The sequence below is a fragment of the Bos mutus genome, chromosome 2, assembly GCF_027580195.1.
Source record: "Bos mutus isolate GX-2022 chromosome 2, NWIPB_WYAK_1.1, whole genome shotgun sequence".
Classification (NCBI taxonomy): domain Eukaryota; kingdom Metazoa; phylum Chordata; class Mammalia; order Artiodactyla; family Bovidae; genus Bos; species Bos mutus.
Genome location: NC_091618.1, coordinates 36,593,519 through 36,616,662, shown reverse-complemented (window position 1 = coordinate 36,616,662; position 23,144 = coordinate 36,593,519). Strand labels below are relative to the sequence as shown.

At 35.9% G+C, this 23,144-nt stretch overlaps 1 protein-coding gene across 4 annotated transcripts in view; it reads right to left on the bottom strand.

Moving 5' to 3' along the window:
* Positions 1-345: 345 nt before the first annotated feature.
* The window catches only part of ERBB4 (erb-b2 receptor tyrosine kinase 4), a 1,231,440-nt gene continuing 1,208,641 nt past the window's right edge, over positions 346-23,144 (bottom strand). For 2 of the 4 annotated variants that reach the window (XM_070387158.1, XM_070387165.1), the window contains exons 26-28: positions 11,569-11,616; positions 10,465-10,762; positions 346-7,401 (exon numbers count right to left, since the gene is read on the bottom strand). In XM_070387158.1, the coding sequence (XP_070243259.1) occupies positions 6,956-7,401; positions 10,465-10,762; positions 11,569-11,616 (792 nt within the window). In that variant the 3' untranslated portion in view covers positions 346-6,955. The remainder of the gene's footprint in view (positions 7,402-10,464; positions 10,763-11,568; positions 11,617-23,144) is intronic. The other 2 variants (XM_070387172.1, XM_070387180.1) reach the window with 1 other exon arrangement.

Below are 23,144 nucleotides of genomic sequence, written 5' to 3'. Positions count from 1 at the left end.
TGGTGCTCACAACAAGAGATGTAGGCACACCAGCCAGTGAGATGTGCATTCAAAGTTAGCTGCCCTCGCACAGCTGCTCAGTTTAATAATCGACCCATTTAACAGCAGTACCAATTTATGCTACATATTCCAAAGTACCTTACTTTAAAAGAACAGCTTACATATCTACACTTAGAAAATAACTTCCGCAGTTGATTACTGAAGTAATCCCAAAGGATTCTTGGAGTGCTATGCTGTAACCCCCTCGCTCCCCCCACCCAGCCCCTGAGAGATCCAGAAATATACAGGAAAATGACTCTCACATTAGGGAAAAGGTACAACCCCACCCACCCCCCCCCCATTAACTGAAAAATCTGGAAATGATACTCAAGAATCAGGTGATGTCATTACTTAGGAGGTATGATTTGCTTTCCTTCAAAACAGCTACAGGCCTGGGGAAAAAACAGCTACACATCAGGGATAAAAATAGCACTAAAGGCAAAGTGGTTTGGACAAGTTAGGCTATTGCCTACAGGTATGAAATTTTGTTTTCTTGTATTTGTATATTTGAGCAAATATAACCACATGTCATGGTGATACAGGTAAAATTCTTAGAGCACTGAAAGAAAAATGTCCTGAAAGAGCAAAAGTAGAGAAAAAAATGGCGATTTATTAGACAACATGGACTTTCGTTTCTGTGAAACCGCATTCATTATATATTTGTCAGATGGATGAACGATCCAGTAAAGAGTTACAGGTGGTTCTCGGAGCTGAATAGTCTTTACCATTATAAGACTCTTCGTTATGGAAACACACACACACACACACACACACACACAAACATATAGCAGCTGTAAAATATTTGCAATCAGGAGCAAAGTAAGATAAATAAAGTCAATACTTTGCTGGCATAATAACTTATTAGAATGTAAAGTTTTTATGAAATGATTAAATCTAAAACCTACCAAATGTATGTGCACATATGTGTTTCAAGATTCATCACAGGCTGACGAATTCTTACAAAGGACGAAGTAAGAGACTCAATCTTCATGGAAAAGCATAATTTTAATTACATAAAGCATACTCTGTGCAGTCATTTATTTAAGAAATAATTTAAACAATGTCCAGATTGTTAGTACCTTTTATGGAAAAGTCAGACGTTTGAGGGCAGAGGCTAAATCAGTATTTCACAAAGCAACATGTGGGACCTCAGAGTTCTATTATGGCTTGAGACAGGCACAGCATCACGAGGGCCACTTTGAACTGAGGTGGCAGTAAGTGAGGAAAACAGAGTAACCATGCCAATAGGAAAAGAAGTAAGGCCAGGATTTTCCTATAATGTCCAGAGAAAAATGAATTTTTCTGTGATTTCTAACAAGATAATCACTTACTTGCAGAGCTGACTATCAAAGAGTATTTTCCAGGGTAAGCATGTGAATACCTCCATGAAATTAGGGCTTAGAGTCTTTTCAGCTCATGACTAGAGAAGCATTTCTGTGCCCTAAAGATCACCTGACTCTGAAGAGGTGAGGCAGGGGTCTGCAAAAGTGACATGTCTTACATTTTTGCAACTCTATAAAATCAGGGGACTTGAATCAAGGGTCTAAATTTTATTTATTTATTTAGTTTTTACAGAGACTTCTTTTTTAATGAAAAGAACAAAGCAGCCCATGGTGTGAAAAATCGTTTCCATATAAAAACACAAGGGCTCCTCACCCAACATGGTGCCCACGAGAGCTTCATGTTTGCAATTGTGGAAAGAACAACTCTTGCAAAGTTTCTCTGGGATTATAAAAGATTGCAATACTTCTACCCAGAGGTATAAACAACATCAAGGTCTCCACTGATACTGTTACTCTAAAATGATGTCCAGTCTATATCTCTGTAATATTATTCCTTCTTAAGCAAATGGCAGGAGATATGAGTCTGCCTTTAGGTGTCTGCATGGGTACAAGACTGTCCTTTAAAGGCCATATATACTGAGAAGCCTTTAAAGGACAGTCTTGTACCCATGCAGACACCTGGGGACGCAAAGAGTTGGACACGACTGAGCGACTTCACTTTCACTTTCTTTCACTTTCATACTGAGAGGCCAGGCAGAATTCTCTGCCTTCAGCATAAACAGCAGATTTACTTTTCTGGCTTTTCGACAACTAGACACTTATCCACCCGAAATTCTCATCAGTCCTATTAAAAATTATCTGGTTATTAACTAGTTCTCATCGGTCCTATTAAAAATTATCTGGTTATTAACTAGAGTCCAAAATAATGGAAATACAGCAGCTTGCTTTAGTATTTATTTCTCAGAATATTGTTAATAAATTCCTTGGATTCTTTTTGGAAATGGGACGGTATCATGGAAAAAAGAAAGGATATATCACAAAATTAAATGCATTTTGTTTGTTTGCTATATGGTGCCACTCATTCTTTTGTCTCTGCATAAGGTAATAGAACATTTTCATTTCCTTCACTTCATTTTGAAAATTCTTACTTAAAGTCATATTTGCCTGTTAAACGCTACAAGGTGGTGTTTTGCAAAACAAATCTGAAAATTTTCTCTTTACATGGAAAACATTTTACAAGCAGTCAAGGAATAAGAGAATGGGAAAAGAATTGTAATGCTTTAAAGCAAGTTTTCATTAGTGAAACTCACTTTTTACATGCCTACTTTCAGCTAAACCTAACAAATAATAAATTTAAGTGACAAACATTTTTTTACTACACAAAATCCATCCTACATCTTCATATCCTGCATTTTATTTTGCTACGTTATTTTTGTGATTAGTTTCCTAGTTTGATAGTATTAAAATCATTTAACATATCTTAACCTAACTAAATCTACGTCTTACAGCATTATCATGGTTCTGCCCAGATATATACAAGCTCTCATGGTCACCTTTTCTATTACCTTATGAACTACATATACTAGTTAAATAATCAACATTTATAGATGGATGAATAATTCAAGTTTTGAAATAAAGTTTAGATAGCTCTAGAAAAACATGTATTTACATCCTTCCCTGTCAAGCTTAACCAATTTCCTTTTTTTTTTTTTTTTTAATTTTTGACACTTCAAAAAGCATGTTGATAACCCTTCCAACTTCATCTACGAGCAGAACCTCACAGTCCTGCTGGTTTGTCCTAGGCATTGGAAATATACATGATCTTCATGCCAAGTCCTGATTTACAAGGTATTAACATATACATTATACACTTAAAATAACACTATTTCTCTTCTCCAGCTACAAATATTCATTCTTCCTGATCTACTAAGAAAACAAACTCAAATTTTTGCTTTATACATTTTAATCTGATTTGAGTTTTGCATTGATTTTTTATTCCATGTCAAGAATATTACTCAAGAAAGAACTCTGCTCCTCAACTGTGCCACTAGTAATTTAGAAAATCAACTGTTATCCAGTAGTTCAAGCACCTTTTTGTGGTTCAGGATGCTTTGTGGTTTTGGGTCTACCTTGGTTTAGAAGACATCTTTTCTTACCTATCTAAGAACTACTGCCCTGAACAACCAATTAGTTATACAGTTTTTCTTACCTGGAAATAAGATTCCCCAAGATAGGTCTAAGCTACAAGATTTGATGATTAAAAAAAATACAGTCTGTGTAATTTGACTATTTTCTTCAAATTTACTTAATTGGTTCTGCATATTTGCATTAATACAACTAGCCTGATATCCCAGTGCACTTTGAAGGCTTTAATTGGTATTTTAAAATTTCATTCTATTGAGTCGAGTGAGTTATTCTTTGGAACAAATAAACTTTTTTTTTCTCCCTTTCATACACTTTGAAATATGTTTTCCTGGGGGACAAAAATAAAACAAAAGAGAAACTCTTAAAACAACTGAAATCAAGTATGTACTAGAGAAATCATTCAAAAGGAACAATTAGATTCTTGTGAAGCATTTTAGGTCATTTTGGATTATACGTGAATCTATCTCCAGTTATTAGTACCTGTTTAACATAAGTCTTATGTTCCCAGGATGAAGGAGATACTACCTTTACTGAATATACTTCTATTACCTTAACAGTAAAATAATTTTCTTTCCTTCTCTAAGTGATTCTGCTTGTCATTTTCCCCAAAAAACTGTATGAATATCGTAAATCAGGAGAAAAAGTCAAGCTCTAGTATCCAACAAGGATACTGTCAGTGGTAAGTTGGTACAGATTTATCTAGAAAAAGAAGTTTCTATCTAAACTTCTATAAATGATGATGTGAGGACTGCTTTTCCTGGAGACTCCTCTGACTAGGTAGAAGAACTCTGAGCTCTTAGGCTGTGGCCCTGAATCATTCTGTCTTCACCCCTGGGAAATTCATGTTTGAACTTCATTGTAAGACCTCTCAAAAAACGCCTCCTTACTCGACCTCATTCTTTTAGTTTCCCTCACTTTTCACAACTTCAGAAGAAATCAATTCCAATGTCTGCAATGTTCTTGGGCAAAAACCAACATCTACTGCTGATTTAATGGTTAAGTTAGAATCCGGAAATGACACTTAGCCAGTGATATAATACCCTTCTAGACCAGTTTGCGTTTGGATGATAACACTGAAACTATCCTATGTGTTACCTTCAGTAACTTGTAGGACGTTTCACTCATGTCCCAGATGAGTTCACAGAAGATCTTTTAACAAACAGCTGATTTTATATGATTGTTCAAAAAAGAGTCCATGCAATTGTATTCTTTGAATTATAAAAAAAATTAAATGTCATTCCAAATACATTTTAATTGTAAAATTTTAAAGTTAGGGATAGTATTGCATTTATCTGGGTGTTCCCCACATAACACAGTGCTTTTAGTAGACTATAAATAAATATGAGTTGAAAAATAAGGGAGCTGAATGGGTGGAGAGACTTACTTTTTCAAAATAGGCAGAAACCTAGATTTCTTGTCATTTTTTCCCCTACTGTTTCCCATGGAGATTTTCAGTCTGTTTTCAATTAGGTGATTCATTCTGGAGAAGGAAATGGCAACCCACTCCAGTATTCTTGCTTGGAGAATCCCATGGATGGGGGAGCCTGGCAGGTTACAGTCCATGGGGTCGCAAGAGTTGGACACGACTTAGCGACTAAACTACCACCACCAGGTGATACATTCAAATTCTAATATTTTATCCCTGGAAAGAAATATAGTTTACAAAATTCCAAATAAATTGGGGCATATTTTCCTAGAAGGGGCAGATTTATATCCAATTTTTCTAACTGCTGACCTGAGGCCTCCATTTTTCTGAAAACTCAACCCTATCCTTTGTTTCTATTGCTCATCTTAACTCAATAGGTATTCTTCAAAATGATACACAATAAAGATGGCTCTAGAACTAGGATGCTGTTTGAAGAAAAAGAGTTATATAACGTATCAAAAGGGTAGTACGTTGTATATTAAAATAATTACATGAGAAACTTTTTTCACATTTATTTACAACTTTTAACCCAAGGATCTATCTAAAGCAGTGAATGTTTATTTCTTTTTGTTATACCAATTTATGTGCAAAGTTACCTTCCACTTAATATAAATGAGTCTTATACTAAAAATTCCATGGAATTTAAGCCAATCCTTACTTGCATTCCTTCAAATGGAGTGTATAAACTGAACAACTTTCCTCATGTAGAAAATGGGATATTACATGTGGAGCATGTACTGACTCTTTTGCCATAATCCCCTGATATTCTTCCAAAATCCTAACTTGCTTGGTTTGGCATTTCCACAGTCTTTCTTTATCTTAGCTCTTTAAAAAAAATGTACTCAAATGTGTTATTTTGCTGGTTGCTTCCATATTGCTTCATTCAAAATCCAAAATGAAGTTCAGAAAGAGAACAAATAAAATTACAGCTCAAGTGCAAACTACATTTCTGAGTATCTGTCAGGTAGACATACTCAATCCAGTGTGTTTCTTCCAGTTCAAAGGATTCCCCATTGGACCACCCCTGAAAGTGTCAGTAGGTTTTATGAACCACGCACAACTGTCTCTTAGTTTCCCTTCTATTCTTAACATTATTACTACCTATCAAGTACTGTCTTTCATAGAGGGGAAGAAAATGAAGAATATAAAGGAATGGAGGGAGGAGAATCCATATTCAATATTGTAAAACACAAAAGTTTGATTTAATGTTATATTTGACCAATACCTTGGCCTCCCCTTCTAATTTTAAAGACTGTATATTTAAAATAGTGGCCATTTCACCATATTAAAATATCTCTTTTTACAATTCTTTCAATTTATAGCAACACCTAAGAAGGTTTGATGTAAAAATCTTTGCAATTACAAATTAAAGCTGAAGATATAGGAGAAAGTAATATGAAGAAACAGATCAAAGCAAAACAAAGTGATAAAATAAAAAAGCTCCCCAAACATAATTACTGGTTATAACTTGGATGAAGATTCAAAAATTATGAAGGCTGAGTTGGCCATTCTTGCTTGTCAAGACAGAAACTGGTGGAGAACGAGTTTGGATTTTCAATCTTAAGTTACTATCATACATTATAGAAAAGGTTATCGTTTTGTTCTACTGAAAACGTCCTTAGGATTACCAGGGATGTTGAAAATATACGGATCAGTTCCTGCAGATAGGAACAGATAGCTTGGATCTTTCAAGCATCTGCTTTGAAAGAAAGGAAGGAAGGAATAAAAAGAAAAAAAATGGTGGGGTGTGGGACGTGGAGAACTAGTTTGACGGCAGGCAGTATTGCCTCCTATTTGCGTGTCCTTTTCTAGCTGTTCCAGTCTCCTGGCCAACCCATGCAGAGAAATGAAGAAGCAGTGTGGTTCCTCCTCTCTTTCTCTTTCAGTCCTTCCTTCTAATGTTCAAGTTAGATAAGCACAAAATTAGCATTGCATCTCTATAGCTTCCACTGGGAAGTGTCAAAACTACTGGCCTTGGGAGTAGAAGGAAGAAAACAAGAGAAAGAGAGGCCGCGGGAAATGAGAGTGGGTGTGTCTCTCCACCCGGAAACCACTGCGGAGCTCACACCACAGTATTCCGGTGTCTGTAGGGCGGCGGAGGCAGCACAGTGCCTGGCTTCAGCGAGAACTCAGAGAGGTATTCGGGATTCTCGGCCACAATAGGCCGGATCCGTCCATTTTGTTTATAAAAATATTTTGTGCTGTACTCCTGCAGGTAGTCTGGGTGTTGAAGGGTGCTCCGAGGTGGCAGGCTGTGGTTCCAGTAGTCGGGGTTGTCGAATGCTTTCTTGGCTTTCTCTGGCACAGACAGTACGCTGTTCTTCAGGTACTCGGCGTTCCCCAAGGCGTTGGCAAAGGTGTTGAGGTACAGCGGCTCGTTTACATACTCATCCTCTGCCTTGGGTGGACCACTGGAAGCGCTGTGATATTCGGGATTATCCAAAGCCTGAAGGTCTCCATTTTTCCTCCGAGAAACGAAAGGGTTCTCCTCCACAGGGTTCAGGTATTCTGATGGAATACAAAAGTATCAGTTAACATCTACTTTCTGGAAAATGTAATTCTGGCCATGGTTATACAGGACGGTTAGTTTCCTTTTCCAGAACAATAAAGCCACGGGTTTCATGAATTTTCCCCAAAACTATTCTGTTGATTACAACTGTCATAGGAAAGACGAGTAAGTGGGCAAAAACATGTTAGTGACAAAACAAGGCACCAACAGGGCCAACGTCAGAGTTCCTGTCCTTCAGAAAGAAGGAAAGACCGTTCTTCTTTCCTTCTAATTATATTTGTCTCTCCTACATATTGCAGAAGGAAAATGGCAACCCACTCCAGTATCTTTGCCAGGAGAAGTCCCTGGACAGAGGAGCTTGTCGGGGTACAGTCCATGGGGTCGCAAATGGTCAGACACGACTGAGCGACTCACACTCCTACACATGGGGCCGGTTGTTTAAATGCTTCTGTGTTTTAGAAGTTAGTCATTTCTGTTAGAAAATCAAACAACCTATCAGGATTAAATAGCCTTTAACTGTGGAGAAGTGAGAATTCTAAAAATAGTGTTGGAAAATCAAGATTAACTCCATGCCATAATAAATGAATGAAGTAAAAGAATAGTGTTTCTTAGTCTATGTATTTGCTGGGAATGTCTGCATAAGTAATAACGGTTTGATTATAGATGTTCCCTCAGAAAGATAAACACACAGGGAAGAAAACATCTAAGGAAAAGACTCAACTAATCAAATCAGATAAATAGCTAACATGCTTTTAAATTGACTTGCTTGATAGTACGTAAGCTTAACAATAAATATAATTGTAACGTTTATTTCCAGTAGCTAATCATAATCATAAGATAGCAAACTATAGTTTGAATCATATGAAATTACTGTTTTGTAGGTTGAAACCAGTCTTAGAGCAGCTATTTTGTATGATTCAATATAATAAATTTATCTAGAATAGGTATTGGCCTAGAATTTTTTTAAAAAATGCTGCTAGTTAATACTGCTTCCCTCAAGTTTAATTCTACCCCTTTGTTTATAGTGTAGACTATACATAGACATATCGACACATATGTAGCATATCCTCTTTTTAAATATATGCACAAAAATGACACTTTAGCTATTCCTATTTTGGTGTCAGGGTAGGAAGAGGGCCTGTTTGTTGAGATACTACCATTCTGAAACAAACTTCCTATCCTCCATACCAAACTTGACAACATAGAGAGAAAAATCTTATCAATCCAGGGTTATTTTTTCCTGGATATAGAGCTGTTGGATATAGTTAACTATTTAGCATCATGTGCAAGTTAAGAGACAGTAATGAAAAATCCCATGGACAGAGGAGCCTGGTGGGCTACAGTCCATGGGGTCACAAAGAGTTGGACATGACTGAGGACTGAGCAAAAAGTAATAATAATAATGAATATCCTACCATCAAATTCACAGATTATAGTTCAGTATCTTACAAGGCACTATCACTTCATCCTCACAACAATCCTGTGAAAAAGGCATGCAAACTGTATTTTTCTAGCTTTGTAGACAGAAAATCGGGATTAAATGATGTATGAAGGATACAATTAGCGTTGAAGTAGAATTCAAATTCCCTAACTTATATTGAAAGATCTTCTTGTTCTATGGCATGGTTTTCACTGTTGCCCTTATAGGAAGGAGTAGGTTGAACTTTATACTTCATCACAAGTTTTAATTTGAATGGGTCTCAAAGCTACTGTCATTTTAAGAAAAATATATAAAAAAGAAAAACTTTAAGGGAGTCAGAATTGGATTTTTCTTACTAGATTCCTGAAATTTCTCCATTGAAAATATAGGTATGTCTATACTAAAATTATCTGCTCTCTGAGAACTGGGCTAGAATAGAATAACCTTCTACAGAAACGTGGGTTTCTTAGTACACAGAGATAAAATCTGGGGATGGTCTACCTACTGTGAGTCTACACAGACTGAATTGCTTTTCTCTTGGAAGGTTCAAGGTACCTTTTCTCAATATAATCTGCTCATCTATTGTCCTAATGCAAATTCGTATAGCCATGTGGTTCCGTAGACGAATAGTTTTATGGTTGAGCTGAGAATCTTCCCGGGGAACATTCCACTTTCTGAAGGATCTGCCAAATCTTCCCAAAACCTACATTTGTGTCACTACTAGGCTACTCAAACTTCCAATTCTTCATTACAGTAATATTTTCATACATATGGAAGTGGATATATTTTAATAGGTTATTGATAATATGTACTTAGTGATGCCTTAACTGAATATTACAAAAGTGAATATAACTACATATTAAGGGAGATAAAGGACCTTCATACAGAGTCTTAAAATATAATTTACTGTGACACTAAGACTCTGGGACACAGTCATCAGTTTTTAATAACAGTCATCCATCTTCTCTTTTTTTCTGATGCTGTTAACATAGAAGGAAAGAGTTTTTTTCAAAATTGAAATTTATTTGGATATTTAACATGCCTACTACGAACTTTGTAAAGTTATTGCTGTGCTTCCTAAAACCATAAACTATGAATATTTTCAAGATGTGATGGTATACATATAAGTATATGGAGGGCCAGAACTTTAATTTTTGAAATGTACCCTATCAGAAGTCATAATTTCCTATAATAAGCTGGGTCATTTAAATGCATCAATCAAATCTTTTATTGATGCCATCAAAAGCTTTGGACACTTTTACCAATAATACCAGTTTTTATGATCACCAGTGGAGCAAGGGTTCTGAAATCTTGTGATATGCTGCCTCATTTAAATACTCCAATAAAGTTATGTTTATATCAGTGCTTCTCAAGCTTAATTGTGCATAAAAGTCTCCTGGGGATCTTGTTCAAATGCAGATTCCTAATCAAGTGGGGTCTGAGATTCCAGTTTCTAAAAAAGCCCCTAGATGATGTGGATGCTGTTAATTCAGATAGCCTACTAGGAGTAGCAGTGTCTAGGCCTTTTGTGGGTCACAAATGTTACACAGGCAAATGGTTTGGCAATTTCCCTTCTAGACTTTGCTTATGTTGATGAAAGTAAATGTCAAATGCCAATCATTTCTGAGCATTCTGTTTGTACCTTGTTTGGGTTTGTCTCGCATAGGAGTCATGTAACCTTCTTCATCCAGCTCTCCTCGTGGGCTCCGTTCTGGGGCAAACACTGTGGGGTCAGCGCTGTATCTCTGGGTGCTACTGTCCTCTTGGACATGGGGTGCCATGGATTTGCGTAAGGTGCCATTACAGCAGGAGTCATCAAAAATCTCTGCAGTAGCCCCCTGAGCAATGGGGGCTTCTGGGATTGTGCTGGTGGTGGCCCTGTAGGGCACGGGCACTCCTTGTTCTGCAGCGAAGCCCCCGTCTCGGTAGACAAACTGGTTCTGTCAATAGTAGAAACACATTTGGAGACCAAAGTTATTGGGAGGAATAGCAATCAAAAATGTGGATGTTAATAACCAAGAGGATACAGAAGTTTGTCTTTCAGAGCAAAGTCAGAGTTTATTGTTTTTTTTCCCCCCTAATAGTTAATGAGTCTGAGTTATAGACTAGAAACACCTAATATTCTAATTTTGTCCTATAAAGTAAATCAATTGTGGGAAAACAATTTGGAAATATATGTTTTAATTTTACTAACCACCTGACACATGGTCTAATAAAAAGTATTTCATATTCTTTCCCACAACTGCCTATTTTTAATGTAAAAATTCAAAGTGAATTTTCAAGACAAATGGCAATGTCATTAACTATAGGCAGTTGCCATTATGAACAGAAGCCCAGTGATGACATTTGAATGGTGAGAGTTCCTTACTGCCTTCTAGTCTATTGTTACTATAATTTTGAGTCTATAGTACATAACTGGAAAATCATCACCAAAATTCTGACTTTTTAGCACAAGACCTATAATCATGGACATAAAGATAACCTCCTTACCCAGAAGCATAATGTATGAGCCCAGGTAAATTTTTCAGATGAAAATCAAAAGCTACTGTGGATGAATGATACCTTAGCTCTGGATTATCTACTGAGATAAAACATATCTACATAGGCAGCTACACAAGCTACAGTAAATTCTTAACACACTGTTGGCAAAGGCAAAATGAGGAAATTATGGTGAGACGAGACAGAGGAAACATGGTAGGCAAAGACCAAAATCCTAAAAGATGAAGGTTGATTGTGAAATACTTACTCCTGACATAGGGGTGTAGGCAGGAGGAGGGCTGTGTCCAATTTCACTCTAATAGGAAAGAAAAATGGAATGATGGATATAATAAGAGGTGATATGAATGGGAAAAAAAAGAAAAGAAAAAGAAAAGCCACATGAGTTGTATGAACCAATAGGGAACATGTGCACAACAGTGATGTTTGCTAAACAGCAAAATTTTATGTACTCTGATCTCAAGAACGTTTATTTATATATTTTGAGAGTACTATATATAATTCAGTCCTTGTAAAGGAAAATTAAAAAGAAAAATTTTAAATGCATTAAAAATTATGTTGACAATAAATATTCTTCTGATGAACCCTGAAAGAAAGGGAAAAGTAAATAATAAACTAGAGTTATAAACAAAGAATGCTTTCCTCTGTTATACTTTAGGTGACTGGAATGATCACATATCACCACATTAACTTTTCTCCTATAAGAAGCTTATCTAAAAAGAGATGGAAGTAGATATCAATTTTCTTGGAATAATTTTTGTTATCAAATTACATTTATTCTTTATCACTTCAGCTAAGTGTCAGCTTCTCAACCTTTTCTTATAGAAAGGGTAAATAATATTTTCTCATTAGTCTCTTTTTAAGTGAACAAACAGCAGAAAATCTTGAAAAATTGGTTTCTTTCCTGGAAACATGCTTTACATACATTACTTTTATGTATTTAGAATCAGTTGAAATTAGATAGCAATTAGAAAAAAAAAACCAAAAAGACATATTCTTATGGCTTACAACTCTAACCTATGGGTTAAATAAAAGTCAGTATAAAAATATGATAAAATATTAAGGATAACTTTCTTTAGGCTAAGCACAGGAGATATATGAATGCCAATTCTTTTTCTTAGCATATATGTATATAAAATACCAATTATTTATTAAGCACATTTCTTGAGAAACCACCATCTGTGTATGCACAAGGCACTTTTCAAGGCACTTGAGATAATGAATAATGAAGATAAAAACAGTTGGTTTTGTGAACCTTTCATTCTATACCTTCTGGCTTTAAGTGAACAGATATGACTAAAATAAACCTCAAAGACAACATCTTGAAACATCTATAAAACAGAGCTAAATCTTATTCCAGGTCGATGTTTTTATAATTTACAGATTGACAGAACAACCTAAGAATATGGCCCCACAGAGATTAACTGTTCAATACAAATTAATAGCAACTAGATAATAGAATTTTCCTTAACTGAGTCTTCTGAACTTAAGGGGACAAGCTCTGAACACTTACACTGAATTTACATTTTACCTCTGCCCATAACTGAGTCACTTACATGATGGTATAGAAAATATTTATTTCTTTCTTTCTCTAGTAACATAACTAACATCACACTAAAGGATATAACATGGAAATTTGGATATATTTGTTATGCAATGCATAGGAGGAGCTTTGTAGAGTGGACAGATTGTTGTATGGTATTGTTGGGACTGAGCTCCAGTCCCAATTATGAGTGATGTGGTCAATCATGAAATACCTCATTTTTGTCCTTGGCCTCTTTACCTTATTCTTAATGAAGATACCTATTCTTAATGGAGAAATAAGGTATTTCACATATGAATAAGCTTTGTAAACTCTGCACTATTATACAAATGTAGAGGATATATAAAATTTAAATGTTCACACCTGCTAAATCAGATTTTTAAATTCAAGCAATCAAACTGCCAAAGCTTCTCATCAAAGAAGCATTTTTAAATGCTTACCTGTCTTCCACATCACCTGAAATATATTTTGCTATCTTTCAGAAAGTTATTAAATCTAATTCATTTGTTCATAAATTTGAGAAAGAAATTTTTCATATAATACAGTGATATGTTAAAATAGAAAGCTGGTACAAAAATATGACACCTGCCTGTTGGAACTTTATCATATTACAATCTTGGCTTTACCCTTTCATTAAACTTGAATTATTTGGCAAACATTTAGTAAATATTTGTTAAATTTATATGATAAAAGCATAGGGATTATGTTAGATGCTGGAGATATCATGATATACTAGGAAAGGCTTGGCCAGTGGCCTTTCCCAGTTTACATTGTATGATCAAACATTTCCTGAGATTGTTGAAAGAAAAAAGCAAGAGTAAAGTGAGGATGGAGTGAATTTATTTCAATTCTATGATTATATATTAAAAGGCAAAGTATTTCAAAGTATTCATAATCACCAGTGTTCCTTTGACCTCTTATTTGCAAGAGTTGTTGTACTGGGTAATGTTTGAATTGTGGCTGAAAAAATAGCACTGCCTGCTACATGTTTAGCATTTTATAAAACTTGAGAGAGAAATGACCAAAAGAATAACTTACAAGTCATTCTTCATCAGGAAATACTTTATTATCTATATTCATTATCTGGGCTAGGCCATCTTCAATTGTAAAGGCATCATATTAAAAATAATTAGACCTCTTGCAGTTAGTGTGTTCCAAGACAGGAAGTGTGGCCATGCTTTATTTGAATGCATCTGCTGTCCTGCATTTGTAAGTCTTTCCATTAGCAGCCAGCCAACTCTGCTTCTGGACACACTGCCAGATACCATCACAGTAATAAGAGTGTCTTCATGTTCTTCCTAGTTTTTACCATTAAAATAGGAAAAAATGCTAAGCAAAGTCCCCTTAGTGTTCATTGTTTTTAGGGTTACTGGCTGCTTTTTATGTTTCTGTTTCCATTTGCTTTTTTTTCTGTTTTCCATGATAAAAAGCACCTCATTCATATCTCCCTGGAAGGGCAATACATCTACAAGGGAACATCTGTGAGGCCAATTAGCTGGGCTGGAAATGTGATATAATTGTTGTTTAAATATATTTAAATTACATGTTAATCACTATGTCATAATTTATAGGCTTTGAAAATAACTTTTTGTACTTGAGAGCCAAGCCAGATTTTACTTGTTTTTGCCATTTTTAGTTTGTAACAAGCTCTTCTCATTCCCCACACAACCATCCCTCCAATTCCCCACACTTGAAGAGCTGAACTTTTAATACTGGAAAGAATGACAGCTGCAAGTAAATTGGTTGAGTAAAAATTAAGATCCCCATGATCAGAATGAGCTGGAATGACCTTAACGTCCTAAGCATAACAAAGCAGTGCTCTCAGTTTAAAGGCTTTTGTTATTTTATTGTGCCACTTTCTAAACTGTCTATCAAAGCCTGGCTTTGAGGATCTTCAGGAAGCAGCACTGGGTACATCTGTTCAATTAACTGGCAAGGGGATTTATTGTCAGCAGGACAAAGATAGAAAGAGGTGGGCTATAAACTGGCAGGTGATATGGAGCTTGTTCCTGGTGGGGAACTATGTAAGGGTGATGAAGAGAGTCAAGTTTAATTTGTGGCTGTAATCACTGGGACACTGTATGATTAACTTGGACTCAAATCCCAGGGGTTATAGAGAAGGCAAATGTCAGCAAATAAATCAAATACAGTATTAAATGGATATTTACATACACCATGTCCGAAAATTTACTTTTCAACTGAACGATAAAAATTTGAACCTTTGTCTTATTACACGTGCTGCATTTCTCATATTTATTGTTTTAATTAAAAGTATTATATTATTCCTACAAAATTTTACCTTGTTAACTCAGTGAAATTGTAAATTGTTAAATAGATGAATCGTTAACCATCATATTTTCAAAAAATATTATACAAATCTATCTTCTTAGGAAACAAACAAAAGTACATGCTTAACGCCTACTTTCTATTTAAATTAAAGATGTGCTTAATGAGAGTTTTTTTAATCTTCAGATAATTGTTACTGTCAATATTAGCCATAGGATTAAAGTTTCTAGGGCCAAGAATCACCCTAAATCCTTTTAACTAAAATGGCATGTGTCTCTGTATGATGGTGCTAATCCATCAGCACTGATTTATTACCTGGACACTTGCACATTTTAAGTATGAAGAGTTCTCAATTTTTTATCCTCTTTGGCATACATCCTTAACACTGATGGGCATTTTTCCATTTCACAGGTCAGGCAGTGGACAGAGAATGCCCTTTTTTTTTGTATTATGAACAATTTTTGATGTTTGGCTGTAACTCTTTATCTTTTTTACAACTGAGTTCAATACACCAGTATTTGAGACATTTGGATTTTGAATCTTCATTTTTCATAAGACAACTGGAAGAAAACAAACAAAATATATTCACATTCCCCAAACTAATAAGAACTGGAGAAGCCTATTGAATTTAGGCAGTTGTCACATACACGTGCATGTGTGTGAATATATATGTTACACAAAATATTTTTTGTCTGTTTATATGTGTTTATTAATGCACTCATTTATCTATCTAGTTTGATTATATGAGATGCTACTTTTAAAACAACTTTTTTACTCTCCACAAACAGGGCTTCCCAGGTAACACTAAGGTAAAGAACCTGCCTGCCAATCCAGGAGACATAAGAGATGCAGGTTCAATACCTGGGTTGGGAAGATCCCTGGAGGAGGGCATGGCAACTCACTCCAGTATTTTTGCCTGGAGAATTACATGGACAGAGGAGCCTGTAGTCTTCTGGCTGTAGTCTATAGGGTCACACAGAGTCGGACATGACTGAAGAAACTTAGCACACACACACTCTATACAAACAAAATAATAATGATGATATAACAATAGATAATATAATGACATGATATTATAGTAAATAAGTTAATTACAATGACCCTGTGTGCCAGTTGAAGGCATATTAACTTGGGCTTTCATCTTTTTTTCACTTTTCACTAACCCTAGAGCTTAATTATAAAGTCCACTCTGTTTCACAGATGAATATATTACTTCTCTTAGGAAAACTGAGAAATAGCAAGGAAGCTAACATGTATTGTAAACCTACCATGTGCCACGGACTAGAATATTTTAAGTTTTATTTATTCATATGTACTTTCAAGATAAACATCATTATTAAAAATTATGACTCCCATTTTGCAGGTGAGAAAACAGGACCAGGGAAGTTTAAAGTCCTTCCCATGCATAAACATAGCCACTGGTGTATGACTCCCTGAATCTAACTGCTGCTGCTGCTGCTAAGTCACTTCAGTCGTGTCCAACTCTGTGCGACCCTGTAGACGGCAGCCTACCAGGCTCCTCTGTCCTTGGGATTCTACAGGCAAGAAAGCTGGAGTGGGTTGCCATTTCCTTCTCCAGTGCATGAAAGTGAAAAGTGAAAGTGAAGTCGCTCAGTCGTGTCCGACTCTTAGCGACCCCATGGACTGCAGCTTACCAGGCTCCTCCGTCCATGGGAGTTTCGAGGCAAGAGTACTGGAGTGGGGTGCCATTGCCTTCTCCGCCTGAATCTAACACCTTCTCATTATTCCACAAGTAGATTTTGACTTTAGCATTTCTATTCTCTGCCCTCTCTGCCACTGTATAATGTTTCAGCTCTTCTCTCAAATAAGATACTATGGCTTATCTTTCTTAGGAAAAACTAACCTAAAGGAGAAATTTGAAAAAGTAACTAGACTTAATTATAAAATACTGATAATGGCTTACAATGTTGTCTACTCATCTTATTTGCATTTTAATTTATTCAAAGGACTTAAACAGGAAAGCTACTAGATGTAGAATGTTAGGTGTTAATAGAGAATATATGTGTGTGTTTATATATATATATAAACTATGATTTTAGATCAACAAGACAGACTGTGAAGGAAGAACAGATACTCATATACATGTCTATGTAGATTACTTACCTTACCAAGAGCAAAACTTAACCCTGAAGCAGGAGGAGATGGTTTTGAATAATGGGAGAGCACAAAGATTTTCCATGACAGCACTCTTGCCTATGGATTTATTATTCCTAGTCCAAGCTTAGTCAATAAATTCCTCTTCCTGCTCCACTAAGGGTAAGTAAGCTATTGTTTCCTACAGGCAACTCCTGTAGCCTTTCCAAATATTAGTAGAACAAGAGGACATTCCCTGTTTAAATACTCATTGTTAGATGAGTCAATAAAACGGAAGCTGAAAATTCCACACTTTATACCTTTCCGTATGTTCTTGTTCAATGATGAAGTTGAACACTGATGTATAGAACAGTCTTATGGACTCTGTGGGAGAGGGAGAGGGTGGAAAGATTTGGGAGAATGACATTGAAACATGTAAAATATCATGTAAGAAGCGAGTTGCCAGTCCAGGTTCGATGCACGATACTGGATGCTTGGGGCTAGTGCACTGGGACGACCCAGAGGGATGGTATGGGGAGGGAGGAGGAAGGAGGGTTCAGGATGGGGAACACATGTATACCTGTGGTGGATTCATTTTGATATTTGGCAAAACTAATACAATTATGTAAAGTTTAAAAATAAAATTAAAAAAATAAAAAAATAAAAGCATAGATATGCTCTAACTAAAAAAAAAAAAAGAACATTATTAGCATAGTCAAAAAAGAAAGGTTATAAAGAAATGTGATTTTACATTAGGGCCAACATTCCTTAGCTTGATTTTAAGATGAACAATAAGAATTTTGTCACCTCTCTTGATATTAGTAATCGTGTAAAATTTATATCTCTTCATCCTGGGATGAAGATGGTAAATATATCTTTATTTTTTGTTCTGGCAACTTTCTTTTGCATCTTTCTTTTGTTTACATTCTTTTTGCCAACATACTGTAGTATTTGAACCTTTTCCTAATTATCACTTTAGCTACTAGTTGACTTCTGTATCCAGAAATCTAAAGAGGAGAACTTTTAGGGGTTTCCTTAAAGATTTCCCAGCAGTTCTTTTCAGTTAGAGAAGGTACAGCCATTTTTCCGAATTTTTAAACGTATCTTTAAGAACATCTAGTTCAACTGCACCGTCTCTGTTTGAATCTAAAGGAAATCATTAAGCCTTTACTGTGTCCAAATTCTTGGGTCATCTGACTAATTTTCCAAGTGCATCCAAAAGTAGTCTGTCTCTTTGCTTGTTTTTTATCCCAACATCATGAAGATTATTTAGTGAAGATTTCTTAATACATAAAAAAAAAAAAAACACTGATGTCAGGCAACTTTAAAGAGAACATTACTGTTTTATTGTTTTATTTCTCTGATGTTGGTTTTATTTGTTTATTTGTTTCTGGCTACATTGCATGACAGGTGGGATCTTAGATCCTGACCAGGGATCCAACCCGTCCCCCCTGCATTAGAAGTGCAGAGTCTAAACTACTGGATTGCCAGGAAGTCCCCAAGGTCAGGCAGCTTTTGAAGATGAAAATACCATAGACATGAAGCAATTGACCACATGAGGTTCTTCTATCTCTAGGGTTGTATCCTTGAACTTTTGACATTGAACCATGAGATTTTTAAACAATTACCTTAATCTCTTGAATCCTCAGTTTATTTAGCTCTCAAAAGGAAAATGGGCTATAGTAAAAGTAAAGGGAAAGATCAATTCCAACTATCAAATTACATGTATATAAAATGAATATTCTGCCTGAAGTCCATATCATTGATTGCTAAATATTATAAATGTGATTAACATTAAAGCAAAAGCATCTTGCAAACTTTTCTCCCATAAACCTTTTTAAAGTGTATGAATTTTTTTTTCTTTTTTCCCTTTTCTCTAAATGGAGCATCTGTGGAGTAACTTAGTCTGTATGCAATAAATGATTGTGCTCTGGGGAGGCAAGAGCACATCTGAATTTGACTTTTCTGATGACTCAGCAGTAAAGAATCCACCTGCCAATGCAGAGACATGGGTTGGATCCCTGGGTTGGGAAGATTGATTGGAGAAGGAAATGGCAACCCACTCTAGTATTCTTGCTTAGGAAATCCCATGGACATGGACAGAGGAGCTTGGTGGGCTACAGTCCATGGGGTTGCAAAAGAGTCAGATATGATTTAGTGACTAAACAACAATTATACACATGCTTATTGTCAATTGACATATTTTCACTTTCATAGTAGTCACCTCTATTTATATAATTAGATAATGTATGGAAATTACAGACATAGCTTAAAAATTAAGTAGTCTATAGGGGAAAATGAAAAAAAAAAAAACAAACTATGGGCACTCTGAATGTCATGAATGCCATTACTTTAGAATTTGAAATGCTAAGACTTGGTCTGGGTATAATATGTTTCCTTTTATACTACTGATAAAGATTTACTTAAATTACAATTATGGGGAAACAGTAGCTGACTTTATTTTTTGGGGCTCTAAAATCACTGCAGATGGTGATTGCAGCCACAAAATTAAAAGACGCTTACTCCTTGGAAGGAAAGTTATAACCAACCTAGACAGCATATTAAAAAGCAGAGATATTACTTTGCCAACAAAGGTCTGTCTAGTCAAGGCTATGGTTTTTCCAGTAGTCACATATGGATGTGAGAGTTGGACTATGAAGAAAGCTGAGCGCCGAAGAATTGATGCTTTTGAACTGTGGTGTTGGAGAAGACTCTTGAGAGGCCCTTGGACTACAAGGAGATCCAACCAGTCCATTCTAAAGATCAGTCCTGGGTGTTCATTGGAAGGACTGATGTTGAAGCTGAACTCAATACTTTGGCTACCTGATGCGAAGAACTGACTCATTTGAAAAGACCCTGATGCTGGGAAAGATTGAAGGCAGGAGGAGAAGGGGACGACAGAGGATGAGATGGTTGGATGGCATCATCAACTCAATGGACATGAGTTTGTGTGGACTCCGGGAGTTGGTGATGGACAGGGAGGCCTGGCGTGCTGCAGTCCATGGGGTTGCAAAGAGTCAGACACGACTGAGCAACTGAACTGAACTGATCTACACACATGTGCATGTATGTATACATATATATATTCATACATACATGAAGACAATTAATAGCTTAAAACAAGATAATAAAGTTTTATTTAGTTCATTCAAACTAAAAATTTTTCTTTTATAGGTTGTTAGTTTGTTTGTGGGCTTAGTTTTGCTTTGTTTCTACTCTTTTTCACCTGTGGATATTATATATCAGGAAGTAAATCATATGTATTAAAGCATCATTTACAGGAGTTCCACTTGGAAATGTTTCTTTTGTGGTTATTTGGAGTTATACTATTTATTTGCAAATAATAAGGCAACAGTGAAGCACCTTATATTTCAACCCCTCTTTAGCAATAATCCCAGCCAGAAAAGTTTTACTATATATTCAAAATAACTATGACAGTAGTTAGAGCAATTTGTGTGTGAGAATATAAAAAATATGAAGGGCATAGTTCATGTATTGGGAGATGGAAACAAATAATATAGAAAATACAACTGCAAATTTTATAACTCTAATTTTGGCATGTAGATTTTATTTAGTGTCTTAAATGATAAGTGTTGGCAACAAGCAAACAATTTAACATAATACAGATAACGCTTTCCATGTTCCTATCATTTCAGTGTGGATCAGGTTGGAAATACCTTCAGTTATGCTAGTTTATGCAAACTGTTTACCAGAGAAAAGTGAATTTGTAACAATGGTTGGTTAGTCCAACTACTGCTCTTCAGGCTCCGAAGTGGTACAGCTGTTTCTGTAAGTAAAAAGATTTCTAACAGTCCACCTGGAATTAGGACATCTGGTTTGTGCAAGCTGATCTGAATAATGTGCTGTGCATACTCCAGAACAGCTACTGACAGAGCAAACAGTACATGGCTGTCCCATCAGCCCAGAGCAAACACCAGTTACATTTCACAGAAACTGGCTGGTATTTACAACTGATCGGAGCCAAAATGAATATCAGATTGAAGGCAGTACCCCAAGAGGAAAAAACTTTCCCCCACAGCAACTGGTTGCCCATAGTCTAAGGAGTTTATACCATTTTTTAAAATTCCCCCAAATGTGATTTTGCTGCATGTCAAAAGGAAGAACAAAAACATACAAAGAATTCCTGCATCTATTTGTGAACCACTTTGGAATTTTCTGAAGTTAAAAAAAAAGACCAATATTTTTAGTTTCCTATTTAAACCGTTTGCTACCTATATTAGCCAGAACCATGGTCATAATAATTTTCTTTCAACTTCTAAAATAGCTAACACTTTAATAAAAAATATGAAGCCAAAAAATAAAATAGACTAGAAACTAGAGTATCTAATTTAAATCTGACATGGATGCCAGAGATCACCCAATCTCCTTCTCCCTATTTTCAGCTGTGGTAATAGAGATGGCAGGTGACTTTGCTCAAGGTCCCACATCTAGTTACTAACAACAAAAATCAATAGGCCAAATTAGAAAAATATTTTCATGGTTTACTATGAAACAAAAACAATCTGCTTGGTATCCTTCTTAGATTATGTCTGCAAAACTGAGTTGGGACAAGCCAGGTGAAACTCTAAAGAAGCGAAGTCTGATTATCATGTTTCCTTTTCAATTTCAAGTCCATATTTTTTTACTGCTCCCTAACGACTGTGCAACTTCACTTTCACTTTTCACTTTCATGCATTGGAGAAGGAAATGGCAACCCACTCCAGTGCTCTTGCCTGTAGAATCCCAGGGATGGCGGAGCCTGATGGGCTGCCGTCTATGGGGTTGCACAGAGTCGGACATGACTGAAGCAACTTAGCAGCAGCAGCAGCAGCAACAGATGCCAGAGTTCACTGATTCTAGTCCTGGTTCTATAGGAAATGGGGCTGTTTGCATCATCTCATAAAAGATGCATCATTTTGAGTCAGTAATTCATATTACAAAACCCCCTCTCTTATCTATAGTGTTATCCTCTTCTCAGGGATTTGGCTGTGGCTAGGCTAAGGGCATCCATTTAGTCTGATTAGTTTGGGGGAATTTTCTCAACTTGGTGGTAGTAGGTCATAAATAGTTCCACCTCACATAACACTGAACTACTGAGTACCAACCTGTACACACATAATTAACTGCTGACCTGACATCTCCACTGGAATGTTCCATGCTTTTTCAAATGTCACTTTTCCAAAACTGAAATGAACATCACCTCTCCTGACATTAAATGGAATTCTCTTATCTTTCTTGGCTTGGTGAATAGTATCAACTTATCTACTTGTGTAAGTTAAATATCTCAGTGTCATCTTTGACTTCACCTCTATCTCATTCTTCATAAGCATCCAACATCTACCCATTTAAACATCTTAATACCGCAAGGATACAACCATTTTCTCCATCTTCATTGATACTGTTTTAATTCTGATGTTAAGGTGTGAAATCATTTAGCATTCTAACTGGGAAATTTTGAGCATAAAAGAAAATGCTATAAATAATTAAGTCAGGAGTAATAGGAGTAAACCAGGACTCTAGGGAAAATAGGCACAGCACATGCAATGAACTTAATGATGACCACATTTCTTGACTAAACTACTATAATATTTTTCTAATTGGTCTCCTTGATGTCCTCATTCCAATCTAATATTCACACTTCATTTCCTGCTTAAAAACCTACAAGACCCCTTTTGGCTTCAGGTTAAAACACATCTCAATTTCTTGTGGCATGAAGGCTTTTTGTAGCTATGGCTCCTGCCAGTTTTTCCAGCTTTGTCTTTCTGCTTATTCATCATATGCCTCCAGTCAAAAAAAGTACCAGCAGTTCCTGATGGTCCATGACTTCTATTACCTCCAGTTACCTGCCCAGGTTCCAATTGTTTCCTAAACATTTCTTTCTAGTATCTTCATCTTGATTACAT